Here is a 25,185-nt window from a genome sequence, read left to right as displayed (position 1 = left end):
TACAGAGTGGGAGGTTATAAAACTGCGAGAGCTCAAGCAAGCTCTTGTAGATTAGCACTAGGCTGCTGGCTGGCTAGTGAAGGAGTGTTGTGCGGGTAAGTTATTGTGTATACATGTAGTTGGGGGGGGGAAACAAATGCAAAAACAAAACAGACCCCCCCCCCCCAACCCGGACAAGGGAATGTTTTACAACCACTGGCTCAAAGCTCAAATATATTTCAGCCTTTAATTTATTTTTCTTTTGAGTTTAGTTTTTTTTTGCTGTTGCAGCTTTAAGACGTGTTGGGTGTGTAAGGAGATATTTTTGCAAGTTGTTGCTTGTCTTGGCAAAGATGTGAAAGAAATCTTGGTGTTAGCGAGGTGCAGGAAAACCTATTTCCTAAATGTAACCGATGTGTCGGGGGTGGGATATGTATCGATTCAATGGCTCCGGCGTGTAACATATTTCTCCGTTCAATTGCAGGCCATATACACTGAGACAATAGCGGGCTCCAATCTTAAAGGAATCTCTTCATATCTGAGGCTTGTTTTGTGGATTTTTTTTTGTTGTTGCTACCAGCACTGTGAAGGAAAATGGTTCAGAACAAGGTTGCAGAATTGAAAGGTTTCCACCGCTCATTCAAGGTAAAGCCATTTATTTGCCGCAGTCTCTCTCCCTTCCTCGTCCCTCACCTCTTAAGAAGCTTAATCGGGACAGCAAAAAAAAATGCATTTTGTCCGTGCAATTTAAATGCAAGCAGCGATTTAATATCCAGGCATTTAAAAACAAAAGTGTAAACGCGACCGCAATGTCGTGAAATTGACCATTGAAACTAATCGGGGAGCCTTTTACCTATTCCAGCTACTTCAGTGATTACTTGGCATGTTATTTTTCTGAAATACCGGCTGAATGAAAGGTATTTTTTTGGGGGGGGATTTGGGAAACGGCTCCATTTTGTGAGCAGGCTGGTGAAAGAATCTAGTAGGCGGTCTCTATTACAGTGCGAGTCTCTTGCATAAGTAAAAAAAAGCTGTATAGAAAATATTACAGTAAGTAATGCATCACGGAAGCCCCTCAGGTTCTGTATCAATTAGCCTTCATTTTGTTGGCTATCTGATTAATTGTTGTCTTTTGTTTTGTAGGGGCAGTCTCCTTTTGATGATTATTGTGATGACACTGGACCATCTCATATTGAGAAGGTGTTTAATTTTGACTGTCCAGCTAGACCTGGTGGGTTATCACTCAGTGTTACCTTTTTTTAATATTGTGTTGCATGATAACAGTTGAAGTTGTAGCAGAATGTAATTTTCCATTATCATGTAAGTTTGACATCAGAAATGAAAAATATTCTCCTTTTTATTGTAGACATGCCCTCGAGTCTGCCCATTGACATCCCAGATGCCAAAAAGCGGAATAAGAAGAAGAAAAGGTGTCGGGCCACAGACAGTTTCAGTGGCAAATTCGAAGGTAAATCTCTTGGTGTTGCCTTGAATGACGTGATCCGTTTCAGGCTGGATTATGTAATTGCAGACTGAATTGCAGAACTGTGTCCAAGAGCAAAACTTTTGATTTTTCTTTCGTCCTCTGTTTATAAGTAGATGCACATTTATGTCCTAATACTGAAAAACGTGAGCAGGAAGTGGTTCAAGATGACACTAATTGGTCAGAAATGCAGCTGTTACAAACAGCAATCCCTAAACCAAAAGCCAACCTGAATTGGATTAGGATTCCTTTAGATACATCCCTGAAATGAAGATTTAAGGTGCAGGGAATTGTTTTGCAAGAAATTACACTTAGCAAATTGTAAGCATCTGAACAACGGAATGTAATGATTGTCCTCAAAATTATACGAATGCTTTATGTATACGTGCTGACATTGTCAGTTTTCAGTAGGGTTGGTTTTATATGTAATAAAAGCAAAATGCTCCAGATACTGGAAAGACTCAGCAGGTCTGGCAGCATCTGTGGAGAGAGAAACCAGGTTAAGGTTTAGAGTCCGTGTGACTTTTCTTCATGCCAAACTTGAATACAACTGTTATGTGTTTTGAGCTCAGAAAACTGTAATCATTCCTACGTTTTGCTCTTTATTGTGAGTGGCTTTGCTTTCAGAGATTGCTTTAAATGAAGGATGGTGCCAACTGTGCTATGAACCGTTGTTTTTTTGCAGATGTTTACAAACTGAATGGAGAGATGTTGGGAGAGGGATCATTTGCCAGAGTACAGACCTGTGGAAATCTAATCACCAACAAAGAATATGCTGTGAAGGTAAATGAAACACGTTATATTATTTGAAATGTAGCTTGCAGCTGATGATTGGACAGTTAGCAAGAGCTTATGGGTGCAGTTACATTGGACAGTGCTACCTTGGAATTTTTCCTGTCCTGTCCGATTAGAAATTTCAGTTGCTTTGCCTTCCTCTGTTCTTAACCATTAGAATGAGAGAACAGCCAGTGGCTGGCCATGATTAAACTGGAGGTATCAGAAAAATTTATTCAAATGTGACTTAAGTTTTTAAAGTTGTGATCTTTAGATATTTCAGTGCAAAGGTGAGTTGAATATAACAGATCTTTGCAGGTGACCTTTGATTCTTTGCACAATGGGATTGGTTGAGGTTATCGTAAATCTAAGTGCAAATTTCAGGAACTGAATCTGCACCCACCTGGAGTTTATTGTATTGTGTCCTCCACACAAGTGGATGTCTTTAAGAACACTTAAATTGACAGCTTGTAAATGGTGATACTAGAGAGGGCTCAGCTGATCTTAAACTTATTTGAATTGTTAATATCTTTATTTATTTGTTAGTCACAAGTAAGGCATTAACACTACAATGAAGCTACTGTGAAATACCCCTAGTCGCCACACTCCAGTGCCTGTTCAGGTCAATGCACCTAACCAGACATCTTTCAGACTGACAGAAGATCAGAGATCTGGGGGAAACCCACACAGACATGGGGAGAATGTACAAACTCCACAAAAATAGTGACCCAAGCTGAGAATCAAACCTGGGACTCTAGTGCTGAGAGATAGTAGTGCTAACCGCTATGCCACTGTGCTGCCCTCCAAATCCAAATGCTTTAACATTGCCCTGAATTCTACATCTAGGGGCACAGCCTCCTAGAATCCCTCTGGTGCAGAAGGAGACCATTCAGCCCATTAAGTCAGCACCGACCATCTGAAAGAGCATTCTACCATGGCCCACTCCCCATCCTATCCCCTGCACATGGCCAACCAAACTAACCTATACACCTTTGGACACTAAGGGGCAGTTTAGCATAGCTAATCCATATAACCCTGCATATCTTTGGACTGTTGGATTCACGTAGGTTCAGAATCATAGAATTCCTACGTTACAGAAAAGGCCATTCGGCCCATTGAGTGTGTACTGACCACAATCCCATCCAGGCCCTATTCCCTTAACAGCCTCTGTACTTACCCTGCTAATCCCCCTGACGCTAGGATCAATTTAGTATGACTAATTAACCTAACCTGCATATCTTTGTGGGGGAGGAACTGGAACACCTGGAAGGAAGCCACACAGACATGGCGAGAAAGTGCAAACAGACAGTGACCCACGGCAGGAATTGAATCTGGATCCCTGGCGCTGTTAGGTGCGATGGTACACTGTTGCCACTGTACTAAAGTGGCTTGGAATGGCCCCAGACAGCCAGTTCACTTGGCAGAATCGGCGTATTGAAGCTGGTGAATAATTGGAGCAGGGGTATGAGAAATATCTTGAAGTGGAACTGGCTAGATCACCCTTTGTGGTCTTTTGTGGTCTATATTCTTGGACTTGCATGTGTTGGTGGTTAGAATAATAATTGGATAATGTTGTGACTGCAGTTAGCATTCCAGCCCTAGTTTGTTGCTTTTATTTCTTTCTATACTTCACGGTTGCCAGTTTGGAGGAGGTCAAACCTTGTGTGGCGAGACTTATTCTACACCACTAAATGTGCTTTTTGTTAGTCTGATTGCAGTGCTCCCAATCTCTAGGTCCATTGTAAACCATGCTATGAACTTGGCAGTTTACCCACAAAATGACATTTCCATGTTTTTGCTGAAGCTCGTTGTAAAGTGATGCCGGAATGAAAAAAAAATTATGGCTTCTGTAGCTGCTTATTTGGAAGGACAAATATTTAATTCACAAACTGAGACTATGCAGGCAGAGCTAAAGGTGTCAGAGAAAGGCTAAATTCTTGTAATTGGGAACACTCAGCAAAATGCTGGGATACTTATCAAGTCTGGCAATATGTATTCAGTAAGAAGTCTTACAACACCAGGTTAAATGTTTACGGGCTTTCAGAGCGCTGCTCCTTCAGCAGTCAGCCATTCACTCACCAGTTGAAGGAACAGCGCACTGAAAGCTCGAGCTACCAATCGAACCTGTTGGATTTTAACCTGATGGTGTGAGACTTCTTACGGTGCCCACCCCAGTCCAATGCCGGCATCTCCACATCATGTATTGGAGCTGCAGAGGTTGGAAACATGAACTGCCTTCTCTGTTGTACCTTGGAGTGGTGTGATTCTTGGGCATTATTCTACAATCCCAGTATAACTCTTGACAGCAAAGCTGGTGATCAGAAAAAGCATTTTTTTTGGAACTGTTACAAACCAAGGCAGACTTGGGTGTGTTTACTGTGTAATGCTCATGTTTTGGGAGCCCACCATCAGCAGCTTCCCGCCCACCCCACAACCATATAGAATTGGTCATCAAGGGTGCTGAAGCTTCTAGACCTTTTGGCTTTTGGGGGAGGGGGTGGTTCACGAGGTAACCGTGGGCGGTGAATGGTGCAGTACTTTTCTGTTTTTTTGTTTGTAATCTGAGCAGCCTTTATTGGGGAGAGTGGGATGGTCTAGAGACTTTGGTTTATGTGCAGCTGGCAGTGGGGGCATTGTGTTCAGAGCTAAACAAAGCCTTCAGCAGTGGAGGAGGGGAAGGAATGGGGGATGGGACACTGCAGCACTGCCCTGGGTGTTTGCAAACTTTCCTCCCAAGCAGCTGTTTTTAATTTGAGCTTGCAGTGATCTGTAAAGAGCTTTTGTCTGAATTGCATTCCTAGTGTGGCGAATTTGCCAAATGGTTTGCATTTAGGAGGGATTTTGCGGGGGGAAAAAAAAGCAGAAAGAATTTTTCTTTGTCTTAAAGAAAACTGGCTGCAGTAAATTTTGACGTGCGTGATTTGGGTGGCATGTGTGAACTTTCTCCTCTCTTCCTCCTCTCAATTCCACAATCTTGCCAGATGCGTTTTATTTTTCTCTTTATTTTGGTCTGCACCTTTTTCTGATTCTTGCTTTGAGGGAAGGGTAAAGCTGCAATGGTTGCACCTTTTTCTATGGTGCTTGTGGTACAAACTGTACAAAAACATTTGACCCTGGGTGGAGCTTAATATTGGCAACAGTGCTTTTTTTTTGAGGAGGTTAACCCTTGCTCAACCAGGAGTAGTCAAACTACCTAATTGAGACTGACCTGTGGTTAGGTACATTGGCCATGCTAAATTGCCCCTTAGTGTCCTGGGATACGTAGGTTAGAGGGATTAGCAGGGTAAATATGTGGGGTTATGGGGATAAAGCCTAGGTGGCATTGTGCAGATTTGATGGGTTGAATGGCCTCCTTCTGCACTGTCGGGAGTCTGTGATTCCTAATCTTTAAGAAGAAATGACACTAAGGAATAGAATGTAGGAGAGCTCTGTAGGAGTGTTTGCCATCTCTTTTTTGCATAATGTGTTTTCCAGCTGTATTTGTAAATATCCAGCAAGGGAGTGATTGAGAAAGTAAGAAAAATGTTTTTTTTAAAGTATTATGCGGCTGGAATAAACAGTTGCATCTAAGTGTGTGCATGTTTCATGGAATCTGCTTATTATCTTTGCCCAGCCTGTTAGGATTGGAAAGATATTTGAGTAGAAATATTTGCATAGTAATTTGAACAGTCAGGCAAATGCTCAGAGCATTAGCTTTGGGACGCTCAAAATGTAAAATGAGGCATCATCCAGCCACAATATCGCGAAACTGCAAAGGGATTTGACTGCTGTGGATACTGAAGAGCTGGTTTGTTTGCTCGTTGCAGATTATTGAGAAGAGACCAGGCCACAGTCGCAGTCGTGTGTTTCGCGAGGTGGAAATGCTCTATCAATGTCAGGGACACAGGTACAAACATGACTGTCTGTTAATCCTGAGAGATGCACAACATATTTAATGTGCAAGCACTCTGTCTGCTGACTGGATAGTTTTTAGCCCATCAGGTGATTGCTGTAAATAGATAATCCCGATGTAAGACTAGGAAATGGCTTTGTTTCAACAAAGCTTAAATACTGCATCAGCAGTACAATTATTTCTGTAACAGTGCACTTTGATCTTGTTGTAACGCATTCCCTGTATTTTCATTCAAAAGAGCCAGCAACTCTGCATTGTATCAAAATTCATTGCAAAGTGATGTGCGGATGCCTGAAATGTATCTGGAACATTAGATACTGTAGATCATTTTGGCTCTAGATTGGCTACGTTATTGTCTCAATTTGTAGAACTAACCATTTATATCATCTATCTTAGGAACATTCTTGAACTGATTGAATTCTTTGAAGATGAGGACAAGTTCTACTTGGTTTTTGAAAAAATGAAAGGAGGTAAGAATCTTAACTAATTGGATGCTGGATATTTGATGACAGTAAACGTAAGGCAACTGGTTGCTGTGTTACATAACCCTGTCAATGTTCTAAAATATTTTCCATTTTGTCCATGATTTACATTAAAATTTTCAGACATTTTTGCCTTCTTGCAAATACTAAGTCACTCTTGAGGAACCCTTGCCCAAAGATGTGCATGTTAGGTTAATTGGCATGTTCAATTGCTCCTTAGCATTAGGGAGATTAGCAGAATAGATACTTGGGTTACGGGGATAAGGTCTGGGTGAGATTGTGCAGGCTCGGGACTGAATGGCCTCTTTCTGCACTGGAGGGATTCAATAAACTTATGAATGGCAACTTCAATTATTATAAAAATGAAAGAAGCTGAAGTTACAGAGGATCATAGGCTACTTCTTCCCCCACCACCAACCCCCCCCCCCCCCCCCCCACTTTTTTTTTTAAGAGAGCTGACTGGTGGTGATTTAACCTGAGGATGGTGACACCTCAGGTGAGGGGCAAAGTTGAGAATGTCGGATCTTCATGAATAGCCTCAGCTGGTATGAGAGTTGAACCCATGCTGTTGGCATCGCTCTGCATCAGCTGTGCTACCAACAGAGCTATCTGACCCCCTAACTTCAACTGTACAAGGGAAGAAGCTGCTACTATTATCAAAAATGCTTTTGTTTATATAGTTATTGAGAAATAAGTGTGCTAGAAAGTAAATAGAATAATAAGAAGGGGTTAAAACAAATCTGATCACCTTGAGTTTAAAACCTCTACACAAGAGCTGGTTTGGGTTTGATCAAATTGGTGAAGAACTTGGTTTGAATGCAAGTGCTTTCTGCAGAAAATATCCATTTATAGGAAATCCAAGCACACATTCTTGGTGGGGATAATGGATTTATTGAGGTATATGAAGAAGTTAGCATTTGACATGTTGGTAACATTGTGCATCTTATAAGTTATGAACTGTTGGAATATATCCATGTAAATGTAGCCCATTGTGGATACAGATTGTGGGCTAGCTGTATGTTTACCAGTGGCCCTTTTTGAAAGGTGCCTGTATTACTGTCTGCATTTTGGACATCGCATTTCAGTTTGCCATTTCACACTGTCTGATAAGTGGGACCTCCTGACTGGTTTTTATCTTTTCAGGCTCTGTATTAACACACATCCACAGAAGAAAGCACTTCAATGAACGGGAAGCCAGTGTTGTTGTCCATGAGATAGCAAGTGCACTGGATTTTCTTCATAATAAAGGTAATGAACTGGTAGTGAACTTGTTTGTTGTAACAGTTATAATCCCTATAGAACAAGGCAGCATAGTAGACACTGAAGACTTCTGGCATTTTGAGTATTAAAAGGTCATCTGACATTTGGATTCATTTTAACTAGACCTCTGCTGTTAAAGCATTGAAGCCACCTGCTTCCACCCCACTTTCAAGTAGGGCTCTTGTTGGTATATATGTCATATTATGCAAGTAACCATCCTGCACATGTAAAACTAAAGAGTGTTGGCTGACAGTGAATGGATTACAACCAAACTCAATCCATTCTCCAATGTCTGAGGAGCTGCTGAATAATAAGCAGTAGTAGGAACCTGCTCTTGCCTTCCACCCACTCAGTCAAATACTAAGGCCAATGTCCATGCCCTCATTCTCTTCACCACTACCACCAAAAGACTGGGCGTTGAACCTGGAACTTGTCATTTATTTAACAGTTTTGAAGTGTTGCTAAAAAAGTAGTAAGTGGAAGTAAACTAGAATCTGCCTAGTTAAAGGCATTTATTTGATTCCAAAGTGGTGTCCACATACACATTTCACACGAACGATTTCTAAGCAATAGTACTGAACTAAGAATGCACCTGAATGATTTCATTTCACAAATGGAATTTCTATGATTGTCAGGCATGGCCCACCGAGACCTGAAACCAGAGAACATCCTATGCGAGAACCCAGAACAGGTAGGCACTGCTTTGAGTGTTTGTGAACTAGAAATAATACTTCAAAAACTGCATTAGCAAATGAGGCTCTATCAATACCTTGGCTTTTTTCAAGAAGTGTGTTGCCGCACCTGACTACATCTTTAAAAACTTAAAAAATACCCAACTGGAAAGGAACATTGATGGAGTATATGCTATCAAAATGGTTTCTAAGTACTTCCTAGTGAAAGTCTCGCTTGCTTCTCCTTGGACATTGCATCTTTGTAATTGTCTATTTAAGTTTGCACAAAACTGTCCCCTTTCCTGAACTAACTTCATTGCTAAGGCTGATGCAGACAGATAACAAACTTATCTAAACCAAATAGAAAACCTGCAATGCTGGAAATACCCAACAGTGCAGTCAGCATCAATAAAGAAGCTGTTTATCTAGACCTCTCTTATTAGGGCATTATAAAACAAACTTAAAGTCGAAATTGTGGGTTGGTCTGTTAGAGTCTTACAACACAGAGGTCCTTTGGCCCTGTGTCTGCATTGGCTGTCAAGTACTTATCTATTCTAATCTCATTTTCCAACCTTTGGTCGGTCGCCTTTTGAAACAGCAATGGTGAATAGAACTGATTCCGTTCGTGTACTAACCTGTAATTTTCCACCATTTGCCCTAAATGTTATCCCTGATTTTTAAGATGATGGCTGTCTTTTGATGTCCGCTCTTCATTTGAATGTGAGCTCTTGAGTGTTCACTGCCCAGTCAAGGAAGAGAGCGCTTTCTCAATGTGCACAGTGCCTAGACAATGATGGGAATGGAAACCCTGTCTTTTTCCACCATCTTTCCCATTCCTTACCTTGTATAGCAAAGACAGGGGTGTTGAAGCCAATGGTTGCACTATTAATTAGTGAATATAACATGTAACTGGGGAGCAATCCTAACCTCTCTAGTTCACTACTACATCACCCCCCCACCCCTTTGCCCAAAAAATGGCAAAGTTTAGACTAGAGTATTTTTAAATCATTAACTTTGGCCGTTCAAAGAAGAATGAGGCACAATTACTTAATCAATCCTGAGCTGAACTGTGTGTATTTGGTGATTCACTTGTCAGTTAATGTGACTGTTTTTATTCCTCTAGCTCTCTCCAGTCAAGATCTGTGACTTTGACTTAGGAAGTGGGATAAAATTGAATGGTGATTGCTCTCCCATCTCGACCCCTGAACTTCTGACACCGGTAAGAAGCAGATTTATTTAGAAATGTTGGATAGATTACATTCAGAGCCTGCACTTGCCACATTGCTCTGAAATCTACATATTAAAAAATCTGATTCTGTCGCAGATAACTTGATCATGCATTGGGCATCCATTTGCTAGGAAATCCACCACCTTAAACCATCACTTATGATGCTTGCTGACTAATTTATCTTCTCTTTTGCCTTGGTGAGCCTTAAGATACTGCTGGAGCCTAATTATACAATGCTGCCCAGAAATTCACTTGTTCATCTTTGTTCTTTCCCTAAGCCCCAGGCTTTCATATACCTAAGCACTAATAAAACTTGCCCATTGGAGGGAAAGGGAAGTGATGGAGCACAAAAGTAGTGAACTCGTTGGGAGTCAGATCCTAAAGTTACCTCTGATATCATTCAGGGCTTTTAAATCCTCAGATGTTGCAGCTGTCATCCAGGCCTTTACAGATGGCTGCTTTAATTTGGGATTTTTTTGGCGGGGTTGGGTTGGGTTCTTGGAGGTAGGGAGAGAGTGAGTGAAAGATACTGGGTAGGATTCTCCAATCTAGTCTGTGGTGGGACCAGTTGCGAGCAAGAATGGAGAATTTGACATTCCACTCAAAACTCTGTTCACTTTCAACAGCACTGGAAAATCCCAGCCGCAAGCAACCATCTTGTGCAGTTTAAACACGGATTGATTTTTTTTAACATACAGGTTTCATGATTTAGAAATGGGTTTGGTTTTCTTAAGCCAGGTGGATTAATAAAGCTAAGTAAGGGTGTACCCATTCTAACTCAAATGCTTGTTACAAAGTAGTTTTACTTCATTATATTACTGCAAGTTTATAATGGTACTTGGAATCTGGGTTGGGGCCTGACTTGCTATGGACCTCTCTGTGGAACAGATCGAGACTGCCCAGAGGTTGCAGCCTGTGATTTTAAGTCTCAAATTCAGATTTACTTTTGGTTTTGGGCCACTTTTTGCCATTAAACTTAATGTTTGAATGTGCCCTTTTGGTTTGCGTTAACAGAAATTGAATTAGAATATTGGGAGGTTTTCAGATGGTGTTTACAAGTTTTCTTTGCGCTCAGGCTTTGTCAGCTATTCGCCTGGTTTTTCAATTCCACTGAACTTATGAACTTTCCATGGTTTGCATGTTGCCACAAGGTTCTGTTTTGATACAGTACAAAAACTCAAGGTCGGCATGTTCTAGCCAACAAATGCCTTCCTAGAAAGATTTCCAATACATCTCTGGGATCATGGGCTAAGTGTTTTCAGTGCAGCTGTGGTGGGAGGAAGGGATACACCTCAGATTAGTGTTCGAAATATAATCGGGTGCAAAACCATTGATAGCAAGTACTCGCATACTGGCAGTAAGTTTTGGAGCTTATTTACTTAAAAGATTGGTTTCAGGCTAATGGTTTGCACCTTAATAGAAATGAGGTTCTGAAATGGTGTGTGTGTGTGTGTGCGCGCGCGTTTAGGCAAGCTACAAATAGGTGCACATCGTAATAAGTTTAAGTTTATTTATCAGTGTCACAAGTAGGCTTACACTGCAATGAAGTTACCGGCCAAAGCACCTAGCCAGCACGACTTTCGGACTGTGGGAGGGGACAGGAGCACCAAGAGGAAACCCATGCAGACACGGGCAGATCATGCAAACTCCTCAGTCACCCAAGCTGGGAATCAAACCCAGGGCCCTGGCACTGAAGTAGCACTGTGCCGTGTAATTAAATTATCAGTAAGAATGTTGGCAATTATGCACATTCCCAACATCCCATAACCAAGTTTCTTAGAAGCCCAAATTTAACATTATCTTTGATTTCTGTTGTATTACTGATCTCCACAGCAGGTAAATTGCTTCTTTATGAGCAAGAAATATTTGTAATTTGGGGCATATAAGTACTTCTACTGTTTGAACTCTTGCAGCAAAAGCATTTTGAATTGGGGGCTCAAAACAATGTTTTGTGCGAGTGCACATTTTTGCATTTGCGATGTTCTCTCTCGCTGCTGTAACCTGGCAGTGCAGTTTTGTCTCTTGTTGTTTGTTCATGTCATATTTTGTTACAATATCAGTTTCTCGAAGGATAAACCCCAGAACAGATGAGCTTAACTGGTCTTTTCCTGCAGTGACTGCAAGCATTTTAAGATATCGATCAACCAATTTTTTTTTTGGCCTGATATTGCTCTCATGTTGAAGCAACCACGGTGAACAAAAGCCGTTGTTGTTTTGAAACCATCAAGCATAGAATTACAACATGAACACCAACCGTCTGACCCATCCCACATTGGTGTTCATCCTCCACACAAACAGTAGACTTAAATTGTGTGTGCTCCCAGCTCCCCCTTTTTTTCAGCTATTTCCATATGTATAAAAGCAGATATACAATTGCAGACTTTATTGTAGTCCAGTTAAAATTGCATTACTAAAGGTAAGAGAATCATCTTGGCTTCATCTGAAAATGGCCTGAATTCTATTTTGTAGACGCATGTTGTCATATTGGACTGTTTGTCCAACCATTTTTTTAAACAGTTGGCATCTTGATTTGTGGCTCATTTTTGTACTCTGTGCATGTCACACAAGATCGCTGTGCCTCACAGATATTGAAACCATGCCTCCTGAGAAAGGACTTTGCAAAAAAAAAACTTCATGCAGTGGAATGTAGGCAGAAGTTTCTGGCCTTGTGTGGATCATAAGCCTGAAAACGCTTGTGTTTTAAATAATTGCTGGACTTTTAGCTTTTTCAAATATTGACAAAGGCTCAAAGCGGGGAGAAAAATGAGAATGAATGATGTGAGAATCTTATTTGACCAGAAAGCTTTGACGTAATGGCCAGCGGATCTCTCACAAAATCGATGTAAACTGCAGTGGCTTTGGGTTTAGCCTAGGTTGTGCTTATATTTCATCATGTGTTGCTTTGCTGTGAGGAAGGAAAGTTCCACCCAGCTCAGCAGATCTGATGCAATTGGTGGAAATGAGGGCGTTTCACAGAGAAAGGGCAAAGGGCACTTCAGCTGTCTGCACAAAATGGATCTGGCAAGCTCGACGGTGGGTGGGTGGGGGGAGGGGCTAAGCGCCTGCGCCAAGGACTTGTTTCTTTTAGCTGAAGCGCCATAATAGGATGTGTAATTATTTTTCTTTTGCCAGTTCTTTTTCTGCTTTGAATCATTTCATCGTGCGTAGCTTTTGGAATTGTTTAGTGACTTGGGTCTGTCTGAGCAAAAGGCTTTAATATCTTTTATTCTTTGCTTTATTGAATACGATTTTCGGTTTTCTATGTGATACTCGACTTAATATTATCCAGTCTTTATTCAGGTTATGTTCTGTTGGGTTTGGTAAAGAGCCAACTCTCTCATGTAATAGCTTGCAGTCAAAATGATTTATGCCCGTTCAAAGTGGCTCAAATTTTAAAATGCTATCCTTTTTAAAACCCTGTATGCTCCTTTCTTTTCCTATCTCTGCACCCTTCTTGCCGATTTTCCCCCCCCCACCCCCCCCCCCCCCCCGCCAAACTGCCTGTTCCTCTGACTAGATCTTTGTGTATTCTCCTTGCTTCACCATTGTCAGCTGTGCTGTCTGCCATTAGGTCCTCTTCTTTCCCAGACCCTCCCTAAACCCAGAGTTTGCACTTCCATCTCCTTCAACCCTTGTTTAGAAGCCCTCAATCTTGCTGATATTTCCACGTTTTCACCTGAAGTCCCACTATTCTTACACCACTAAGAAGAGCTTCATGATGCTTTACCGTGTTGAAAGTACTATATAAATGCAAGTTATTATTGAACAATCATCTGAGCAATATGGCACCTTTGGGACACTTTACATCAATTCGAGTAAGGTACTCTTTTGTCCAACGACACTGATATACAGAGTGCACTTTGCAATCTTGAGATTCAGCTTTCCATGAGTATTAAGAGTGGGTGGTGAGAGAACAGATGGCTGCTTCAGTTCCTCACCAGCTGGAGAGTCAGTTCCTCTCTAGTGAGAGATTGGAAATGAAACAAGGGCCTAGAAATCAAATACTTACCACTGGGCCTTCATGGTTCTGTCATTCTCCAGAATAGCACAGTGCACTTGATTGTTGCCATTGCACTGGATTTAATACTTAGCCTGATGGTTGTAGTATATATCTGCAGGATACTCCATGGCAGTTCACCAAACTTGCTTTGTCAGCACCTCTCAAACCAAAGACCTGTACTACCAGCAGAATGTCAGGGGAACACAATCGCTTCAAAGTCATACATCTGATTTGGATATATATAATCAGCTAATATCATGGAATTTCCAACTTGCAACCAGTTTGGGAGCATCAACACCTTTATAAAACTTTGGAGGTTCATCATTTTCAAAGCAACTCTAGTTGGGCAGTAGGTATGATCAATGGGCAGATGGCCCAGTGGGTTAGTTTTTTTGCCTTATGCTGCCAGGGACATTGGTTCGATTCCTGGCCTGGGTCACTGTCTGTGAAGTCTGCATGTTCTCCCCATGCCTGCGTGGGTTTCCTTCCACAGCTGGAAAGATGTGCTGGTTCGGTGCATTAGCCATGCTAAGTTCTCCCTTGGTGTAATCAAACACCAAGTGTTCAACATGCGCCAGAGTGTGGCAACTAGGGGATTTTCAAAGTAACTTCATTGCAGTGTTAATGTTAGCCTAATTATGACATAATAAATAAACTTTATCTGTACCAGTGTTATATGCATTCCGAGAACAAAAAGTTCACGGACCTCTGCTCGAGTCTGTGGCCCTTGAACCAGACCCCACCCCCTTCCCCACTGTGAAATTCCCTTAGGTGCTTGGTTGGTTTATTGTAAGGGTGAATTAGTTTGAAGTAGGTGTGGCCTGTATCAGGTGTTGTGGTGTGACCAATTCCAAGGTTCGGAAAGTCCCGTTACAGCAAGTGAGCAAGTTGCAAAAGTTGCCAGAGTTGCATCATCTTTGTCATTGATCTGTAGCATCTGTTTATTGCTATATACATAGCTCACTGCGTACTTTAAACATTGCTCACTGAATATTAACTAGAATCCCCAGTATAACACTCTTTCATTTGCTTACAGCTTGCAGATTTTAAAACCTAATTTAGAACGTTGGGGTTATAGTGGTTTCAGACTGACATTTTGTATACAAACCATTTGGACTGAATTCTGTGGTGCCTAATTGAGTATAGATGATGTTCTATATAATTGCTCATGCTCTCTTCCTCTTTCTGTAGGTTAAATTAAACTTTACTCAAAAGGGATATTTAAAGAAGCAAGGGCATACGTGGGATGTGCAAGAGTCTACAAGCTTTCATCCTTTATCAGTTTTGAGCAATATGAATCATTTGATTCTGACTTGTAAGACCAGCTTGGTTTTGCAGCTTGTTTCTCTTGTGGGATATCCAGTTGGCTGAATTGTTAAGCAGCTGGTTAATTGGATGTGTCCCCGGCAGCTTGCTGAAAGGATAGCAAGCTACACTCACTTGGAAATTGTACTTCACACGGATATCATTGTTTTGAAGCAGGAAATATATTTGTCAGTTCCATTTAGCCTGCCAAACATGCATTCCCCTTCCCACCAATCTTCCCCATTAAACTTGCTATGAAAAACACCTTCATTTGAATGTCAGAACCTTTTTCATACTGTGTCCAAAGGAAAAAAATTAAAGAAACACACTCTTTAGCTCTGAATTTTCCAGCCCCAGGTTTTCCTGCAGTGGAAGCTGTTCTCCATTGACTGCCAGTGGGATCTTCCAGTCCTGCCAGACTTTAAGATGTCTTGCATTGCTCATCCCTGGGGTTGATTTTGAGGCTTGATCATCCCTAAATTCTTTGTAGCTTACAGACTTAAAGCCAGATCTTAGTGTTGGGATTAGAAAGGGCACCTGGGTGTCTTTGGGCTAACATTGACAAAATAGGCCAAATGGCCTTTTCTGTGCTGTAACTTTTCTAAGCTTCTAAGAAGGCCAAATCAGATAACTGAAAGGTGGTGAATGCGGCCCAATCCAAGCCGCAAACCAGCCTGCCATCCATTGACTCTGACTTTGTCTACACTTCCCACTGCCTCAACTAGGCAGCCAGCATAATTAAGGACCGTACGCACCCCAGACATTCACCCTTCCACTTTCTTCTGTTGGGCAAAAGATACACAAACCTGAGGTCACATACCAACCAACACAAGGACAGCTTCTTCCCTATTGCTGTAAGACTTATGAACGGAACTCCCTCTTTCTTTAAGTTGATCTTTCTCTACACCTTACCTATGACTAGCACTACATTGTGCACTCTCTCATTTCCTTCTTTTGTATATGCTATGCTTTGTCCGTAGAGTGCGCAAGAAACAATACTTTTCACTGTGTGCTAATACATGTGACAATAAATCAAATCAAAGGGTGGCAGTTTTCCTTCTTGCAGGATATTGGTGAACCAGATGAGTTTTACAACAGTTGCCAATGATTTCATTGTCATCATCAGACTTTTAATTCCAAAAGTTTTATTGCATTCAAGTTTCGGCACCTGCCATGGTGGGATTTGAATCTGGGTCATCAATGTTAGTTTGTGACCATACCACTGCACCATCACCTCCCCAAAGAGATGTGCATAGAGAGGAGGGAATGCTCAAGAAGGGAGATCTGCAGATTCACCATCTTCCAAATTTCTCATGTATTCCGGTAGTGTAGGCAGAGACCCTGGATGCTTTTTTTTTGGCTTCAGCTCAGGGAATGATACAGTTGGAGAGAATAACAAACAATAAAGATATAAATGGGAATGAAACGGGACTGTAATTTAGAATTTGCTTTCTCTCGGGCAGGCCTGTGTTGAATGATGTATAAAGTTAATGCTAGTACAATGGGGCGAGACAAACATTGGCAAAAGAATTGACAGCGATGCGCCGTCCTGAAAAAAAATTTACTCTTACTATTGTTTCCCACCAAAAACAGATTGTTATCTAAATGTGAAATCTTTCAAATTGAAGTAAGATGGCATTTTAGCACCAAGGACAATGGTGAATTACTTACTAATTACTGTGAATTTTTTGTATTTTTAGTGTGGGTCTGCAGAGTACATGGCACCAGAAGTTGTGGAGGCATTTAATGAAGAGGCTACAATTTACGATAAGCGTTGTGACCTCTGGAGCTTGGGTGTTATATTGTACATCATGCTCAGCGGATATCCGCCTTTCGTAGGAAACTGTGGTACTGACTGTGGTTGGGACCGAGGGGAGGCCTGCCTTTCCTGTCAGGTGAGTAACCTACTTCTTTCTTCCCCCAATTCAAAAGTATTTCTTCCGCCCCCAGTGGGTTGCAAATGGGTGATGAGCATTCGATGCCAACATGGAAGCCAGAATTAGGTGATCTCAGTGGCAATCTGGAACTTTATCCAACGCCTCCATTAAAATACTTACGCCAGTGTGCTTGTGTGTGTCCTGAGGTTAATAGATACTGTTCTTGTGCTACTTTTTTTGGGTTGAGTGAAATATATATTTTTGTCCCTTGAAGTTTGTTTATTAGTGTCACATGTAAGTTTACGTCAGCACTGCAATGAAGTTACTGTGAAAATCGCCACACTCCAGCATCTGTTTGGGTACACTGAGGGAGAATTCAGCATGTCAAATGCATCTAACCAGCACATCTTTCTGACTGTGGGAGGAAACTGGTGCAGACAGTGACCCAAGCCAGATTGAATCCTGGTCCCTGGACTGAGGCATCAGTGCTAACCACTAAGTCAGCATGCCTAAAGACAAGCCTGCTGGGGTATAGCTCATGGGCACTGGGATCCCTAAGCTGCACCAAAAAAGCTGACATTTAATGATGCATAATGATTCAGTGGCAGACAGGATGGAATATTGGGAAGGATGGTGTTTTGGGGCACAAGAGCCTGAACATAAACTCCGTAAGTGTTCATTTCCCTGGTAGATGGGCTGAGCTAAGGTTGGAGGTTTGGATGTTCGGGAGGGGGAAATTGGCTGTCTCTTGAAAAGAAGAGTTTGAGAACAGGAACTTGTAATAGTGTTGAATTGGACATGGAAGCTGCAAATGGTTTAGGTTAAAGCTGAGACAGTGGCTTGGGAGATTGTGCCTTGCCACTGACACTGAAGAGTGTATGGTGGGGTTTAAGGAGGCTGCCATAGAAATTTCAGGTTCTTCATTAGACTGAATATTTGAGACATTGGATAGATATCAACCAATTGGCCATTTTCCATGCATGAACCATCACTGTTAGGGTATTTATCTGGAGACATCACAGCTGGGCATAGTTATATCTTCAGCTAATTTCCATCATGATCTATTGCTGCAGAATCATCCTTTCTGATTTGGTCTGTGAGGCCAAAAATAACGACAGTATCTGTCTTTGTGCTGAGCTCCTAGTTTTGGTAAACCCAGGGATCAAAGACAAGTGGCTATTTTTCATTCTGCTTTTGCAGTTTTGCTGTTGTAAGTACTTGTGTGGCTGCACAGACCTCCATGTCTGTGTAGGCCATCAATTTTTTGTGTTTCAACCTAAGTTGGATGTTCCCCATCCGTAGTTGTGACCTGCCCAGACAGGAATGTTGTAAAGTTGGATAGGATACTTTGGAATCCACCACTTGATACGTTTTGGGGCACGTAACTGAGACCAGAGCCAGTGTTACATAATCACTTTCTGAATTGGTTTCACAAAATTCATGTTGCTATGAATATCTGGCTTTGAAAATGAAATCCTACACCATTAGAAATGTAGAGTAGCAGATGTAATTTTTGCTTCCACCTTGTGTTCAGCAGTCCAAGACAGTGTGTGGCCAAACTGCATGCATGCACACCACCGACAACTGATCCTATATGAAATACAGCATCCCCCACCTTCTGTGGAGCAAAGCAGAGCGCTCTCAGTCATGTACAGCAGCGCAGTCTCCAGGCCTCTGTGCTCATTGTCAGTCTGCCATGGTAGTGCTTTCACTCTATGCTGCCATCTTGCACTCGCCAATCGTCTCAAACATGCATGAGTCACTAACTGGACTAAACTGGCTAAGAATTGTTTTACAATTTGTCAGCTATGGCATGTGGCCTTTTACCAATCTTATTCTGAAGGGCAGGGATTTGCAAACTGGGAATCTCTTTGGATCACGAGACAAAATTCTGGTGTTGTAAGCTCTGCAGCAAAACTGCGACCGAATGTTAACAGCGGCTAGTCCTCTCTAAATACATTGTGTAATGATGGGCATGGCCTAAATGGCTGATACATGAGGCTTGATTCCTAGCAGGAATCGAGAATCATATTTTTAAAAATGTGATTCTATCCCCCGTGCCCTTCCAGTGGGGAAAAGATTAGGGAAGAACTGCTGTAGAGTTCTTTTTCAGTCATTTCTAGTGGTTTCAGTTATGTAACTACTTCAGCTTGTATTTAACAGTCACAACTTTGTCCGACTTCGGGGTAACTTTTCCTTTATCAGTCATAGCTAGTTTGGCTCTGTTTGAACTTCCAGTGGAAAGGATCTTGTTGGGTTAGTGCCTCAACAAGATGACAAATGAGTTGTAACCCCCCCGGCACTTTAGTAATCTGGGCAGGGAAATTGGTGGCTTTTCATTACAGCACTGCAAACTGGATTTTACTTCCTGTCTGTTGCCTGGAGGGACTTTCTTAGCTCCTTGAGGGCATTCTGTAAACAGCTACCAGAAGGGCTGAATGTAGGGGGAAAAAAATGTTTGAGAAATGTGTGTTTATCCTTTTAAGGCAAAGAAACTTTGAAATTCAGGACTAACGGTACATTGTTGTATTAGATTGGAATGATTAACCACGATCTGACTGAATAGCAGAATATAATTTTTTTTAAAAAAGCAATTTAACACTTAATCTAGTTTGGTCATTGTTAAAAGCTGAGTGGGGAGGCATGCTTACCTCTTAGGGATGGATTTGCACCAAATTAAGGTTTGAGTTGCCGTGAAGTTAATTTCCTTTCTATGCTTTCGTTTGGACAGAGGAGGTCACAGAAGTGATTGGGGCCTTTTTTTAAAAATAATGTGTTGGGAGGATCAGTAACCAGAAATAGGCCATTTCCAGTCATTGAGGGACTGAAAGAGGGGCACAGATACATGATGTGAATGATTTGAAACAGAGCAAGGAGGGTTGGAAGCCATGGACTGCACTGCTGTTATCAACACTTCAAAATAAGGGGAATAAAAGCCCATGTATTTATGGTTGGTATATTTAATTATGGTGCGGTCTTGTGATGCGGTGGATCGCATTCCTGCCCCTAAGCTAGAAGCTCTGGGTTTGAGTCTAGACCAGAACTTGATGCCCAAGGAAGGTACATCCATAATGTGGTCAGACAGGTTGAGCATTAACTTGTAAGCCCTTCCTTGAGACCATAAGACGTAAGAGCAGAATTAGGCCACTCAGCCCATCAAGTTTGCTCTGCCATTAATCATGGCTGATAGCTTTCTTATCCCCATTCTCCTGCCTTTTCCCCATTACCCCGATCCCCTTATTAATCGAGAACCTATCCATCTCTATCTTAAAGACACCCAATGACCTGGCCTCCACAGCCTTCTGCAGCAAAGAGTTCCACAGATTCCCTACTCTTTGGCTGAAGAAATTCCTCCTCATCCCTATTTTAAAGGCTCATCCCTTTAGCCTGAGATTGTGCCCTCTGGTCTTAGTTTTTCCTACTAGTGGAAACATCCTCTCCATGTCCACTCTATCCAGGCCTTGCAGTATCCTGTAAGTTTCAATAAGATACCCCCTCATCCTTCTAAACTCCGAGTACAGAGCCAGAGTCTTCACCCTTTCCTCGTACTACAAGCTCTTCATTCCAGGGATCATTCTTGTGAACCTTCTCTGGATCTTTTCCAGGGCCAGCACATCCTTCCACTGGTGGCAGATGGTAAAAGCAAGAGATTCCTGGTTAGTCATGTGATAGAAAGATCACTGACATCTCTACCATCACGGTGCATTGCCCCAGACTATGTAAATGTTACCATAGCAGCTCTTACTCCCTGAATGAAATGTAACACCTTCACCACCACATGAAAATTACTCTTAATCATGTAGAAAGTAAATACCACTATGGGCTGAATGGCTTATTTTGGTGTTCGGATTCTATGCAGAAACTGTAATAGTGATCTCATAATTAAATGACCAGTTGTATATTGACACAGAATTTTGATACCTTCTATTTCCAGAATAACCTATTTCAAAGCATTCAAGAAGGAAAGTATGAGTTCCCTGACAAAGACTGGGCTCACATCTCTTTTGGCGCGAAGGATCTCATCACAAAACTCTTAGTCAGAGATGCCAAGAAGAGGCTGAGTGCAGCACAAGTGCTGGAGCACCCATGGGTGCAAGGGGTATGTTACATCACAAGTCGAGATTTGTAAAGATCCAAGTGGGCTTATTTAAGTGCTGCATCTTGCAACTGCTGTTTTTCCTGAAATACTCTACATGCATTGATTATTCTGTCCTCTTTGCTTTTAGCATGCACCAGAGAATACCCTTCCAACACCGCGCCTTCTCCAGAGGTAAGTCTACAAATATTTTCTTGATCTCGAGTGTGTTGTTTAATCGCAGCAAAGTGTTTCCAAAATAGGACTTTTGAGGGGGAGTTTTATGTCTGCCGACATCAACAGGAATCACAGAATCCCTACAGGTGCGCAGGAGGCCACTTGATTTTGACACAGTATCTTACCCAGGCTCTTTTTTTCCCCCCACCCTATCCCTGTAAACCCACACATTTACCATGGCTAATCCATCTGAAGTACACATCTTTGAACAATAAAGTGCAGTTTAGCATGGCCAATCCACCTAAATGGCACATCTTTAGCCCGTGGGAGGGAACTGGAGCACCCAGACGAAATCCATGCAGACATTGTGCATACCCCGTGGACAGTCAAGCAAGGCTGGAATTGAACCTGGGTCCCTGGTACTGAGGCAGCAGTGCTAACCACTGCGCCACTGTGTTGCCCTAAAGCCGCAAAGGGGCAGACTCGAGTCTACTTCTATCGACAAGGCAAAAACAAGCAGCTACATTGTTAGTTGTGCAATTTGGGAGTCATTCCAAAAGAAATGAAACTCAACCCAAAATAGTCAATCTTTTCCTTGCTGCAAAATGCAAACAATCTTGGTCAGTAGTGGTCAGGTTGATCTTGATACTTTAATGAAACCATTTTGCTGAATGATTCAAAAATGTAACCGAGCTTTTCAAATATATTTTGATTGACTGTTGCACAATTTAAAATTGCAAAATTGTTTGGGAAAGGGACTGGGGCTTGGAAACTAAAGCCACTGAAAACAAAGGGTTGTGAATGGATTAGCTAGCAGCAAAAAAAAACTGAGGCATTTGGGATTTGGAGCCTGTTATTGTGTGTTGTGCTTTGGTTAAAGCTGTGTGTTGACTCTTTGTTCTGTCCTGTCCCTCAGGAACAGCAGTGCCAAAGATCTCACATTCTTTGCAGCTGAAGCAATCGCAGTTAACAGGCAGCTGACTCAGCATGAAGAAAATCAGGACGAGGAGAATCAGCCAATCCTCATCAAAGCTACCTCATGTTCCATGCGACTGTCTCCACCCTCAGAATCTAAATTGGCCAAACGGAGGCAGATGACAAGTGCAATCAAAGCAGCCAATCAGCAGTTGTTGCCACCCTTAGTCCTGGTCGACAATTGTGCGTGACGTCATTTCTTCCCTCGAGCACATAGCAACGAAACCCAGAACCTTCTGTTGGCTGGCTTCCAAGTCTGGCGATGTTACAATACTGCTTCACATAAGAAAGAACTGTTTACAGCATTTGAAACCTGCATGGGATAAGTATGCAAATCTGAGATACTAAGAGTCTGATGACTTGAGAAAGGGCAAAAAAAAAATTTAAACAACGACTTTTAGTCTCTTTACCAAAGGAATGTTTTTAAGAGCAGGTTTAAACTTATTTTGTACTGTGATCACCTTCATGACAACTTGTAGTTTAGTTTTCAGCTGCTTTTTGTACTGGTGCCGGTTTGGGCCACTGGTTCTGAAGTGCGGCAGCATCTCCACACGATAGAAACCTCCCAGGTTCTCTTTATTTCTCCCAGAAGGTCTTCCTGCTCACTGCCCAAGTGCATTTTGGCAGGCTTGCGTGGGGATTGTCATTGGCTGCAGAGGAGCTGCCTTTTGGAAGCCAGTGGCAAAAAGACCCACTTTAAAAAGCAACAATTTACTTTGCATTTTTCAGATAGATGCAGACCTGTCTCCAGTATATTAAAATAAAAAATCAGGGCTACTTTTTGCATACCAGATTTTTGAGAGGACAGAGAGAGAGATTTTGTATATTCAGTTGTTTTTTTTAAACAAACTCTAGTTGTACAGTTTTCCTCTGATATCAATGTGACTTTTTTTTAAATCTCACCCACTCTGACCAGCATGTCCTAGAAATGTTTCCTTAATTTCTGCCATGTTCATAAATGTAAGTATATTCTACATTTATTTTGAGTCTTTCGGGGGGTGGGAGGGGGGGAGAAATCTGTAGCAGGACTTCATTAGTTCAGGAAAGATGACAAATATGATGGCTGGGTGGGGGAAGAAGAACAAGAACTTGACTGAGAAAAAGGCATTCCAGATACAAAAATACGAGTAGTCTTTCTCTAAGATTGCGTGAAATCTTCCGAAAGTTTTCTTTGAAAAAAGTGTTTACGTCTCTTGTTTTAAAATGTGTATGGATGGAGTCTGAAAGTGCCACATTCTGATTTTGAAGCTTTGAAAAGTGGGTGCTATCCATGTTTATGTAATGTAGGCAGGTTAGGCCTGGCCTTTTGTGTTAATGTGGTGGTTGTGGTCAAAGCCATTGAATGTATATGTTAAGCTTTTCACTGTATTGCTGACGTAGAGCGCACAACTGATGCAGACATTTTGAAACCCATTTCGAAATATTCAACGAAATGAGTGCACGCTGCATTGCTGTGTGAGGGGGCATGGCAACAGCACCACAGTTCCTGTATGCTCCACTGCTCTCTGTGGTTGGACAAGTGCCAACTGCTACAGGGATGTCTGTGCTTGACATTTAAGATACGCTGTACCTTTGGTGAGCTGTTTAAATTGAACTTGCATAAATGGCCGCTGAATTGTGAATCGGGTTACTAGTTCCACCACAGAGGAACGTACAGCAATTCACTGCCATCTCTCGTGTGACGTTTTTGTATTCGTGCACAATGTATTTGGAATGTAATGAGTTAAAATGATCTGGTCATTTTTTTTAAGTGGCTCCCACTGAGGCTGAGGTTTAAAAAAAGAAATTTTTTTTTGTTGTGCAGACCAGGAAAATTACAAGTTTGGTTCTCAGGCTTTGCTAAATTAGTCTCGTGACCAACCCAACAAGATGCAGTTAGCTACTGGCTGCTGCAGGGGTTTCCTGTTCCGATCAGTACATAGCTCGAAAATGCATGAGTTCTTGTTGAGGGCAGGAATAAGTTTGGCAGTAATATCTTGCGATAAAGCATTCGCGGTCATGGTTCATGTATGAATAAGGTGCAGAGGGCAACTTGGCAATGGAATTGAACAAGGATACTGATACCTGTGGTTTGCGGGGGGGGGTGGGGAGTGGGAGGTGGCAGGGCAGAGGTGAGGAATGAAATCAAATGTTTCAGGGTATACTTCAAAAGTCACAGAGCCATAGAAACTAAGCATTTCCTGATGGGTGAATGTTCTGACTGTACTTTCTGTTGACATCCGATTCTACTGTAAAGTGGCTTGTGTATTGAATTCATCTTTTAGCTGTAACTTCACTGATCTTGTAGTTGCACGTTTACCTTCCAAGTTTGGGTGATATCTGTGCAGAAATATTGCATGGGAGCCAACTTTGCTGAAGTGAATGACTCTCTGACTCCAAAATTGCCCCCAGGATAGGCTGGGAGTTCACACCTTGCAAATTGCCTACCCGGCAGCAAATAATTTTGGTTGAGGGATGAATCTTGGAAACCTTCAACAAACATGATTTTGCTCTGAAGGTGGGGAGGGTGAATTAGTGCATGTAATTTATACTGGGGTCAAACCTCACCAATTACATTTTTAACAATTCTGTGTCCATTTAATGCAAGTTCACTGGTTCCATTGCCCAATCCAACTCTACTCAAACAGTATTATCAGCAACAGTATGGTACTTTATAATGAAAAGCTGGTAGTACAAGAAGCCAATTTAAATTGTCAAGTACATTCTTATTACGTTTGCTGAATAAGACATATGTTCTTGTTGTCTTATACTAAGACTACTTGAATTTTGTATGCATTGCATCATCTCATTTGAATGCTACCTTGTGCTGGACAGCAGCACAGCTTGGTTTAGTTAAACATAGGCCGTAATCGAGCACTGTTGGTATATTAGCTAGCTCCTAAGGGGCACAAAGCGAAAGCACTTTACACACCAGGTGACTGATGAGGCTCACTCTAAATCTTCTTACTGTTGTTGCCAGGATTTTTGTATTGTTTTATAAAAATTTTAATAAATGCTTTGAACTTAA

At 41.8% G+C, this 25,185-nt stretch overlaps 1 protein-coding gene across 1 annotated transcript; it reads left to right on the top strand.

Moving 5' to 3' along the window:
• mknk2b (MAPK interacting serine/threonine kinase 2b) lies at positions 1-25,185 on the top strand. The gene is made up of 14 exons (XM_080213154.1): positions 1-95; positions 464-624; positions 1,123-1,210; positions 1,346-1,447; positions 2,148-2,245; positions 6,043-6,122; positions 6,525-6,598; positions 7,754-7,858; positions 8,506-8,561; positions 9,665-9,760; positions 16,775-16,969; positions 20,886-21,050; positions 21,178-21,221; positions 22,120-25,185. The coding sequence occupies exons 2-14, from the start codon at positions 574-576 to the stop codon at positions 22,367-22,369; spliced, it is 1,404 nt and encodes a 467-aa protein (XP_080069280.1). The 5' UTR covers positions 1-95; positions 464-573; the 3' UTR covers positions 22,370-25,185.

The sequence above is a fragment of the Carcharhinus amblyrhynchos genome, chromosome 26 (assembly GCF_965287045.1).
Source record: "Carcharhinus amblyrhynchos chromosome 26, sCarAmb.v2.hapA, whole genome shotgun sequence".
NCBI classification, from domain to species: Eukaryota; Metazoa; Chordata; class Chondrichthyes; order Carcharhiniformes; family Carcharhinidae; genus Carcharhinus; species Carcharhinus amblyrhynchos.
This window is presented reverse-complemented; position numbering and strand designations above follow the sequence as displayed.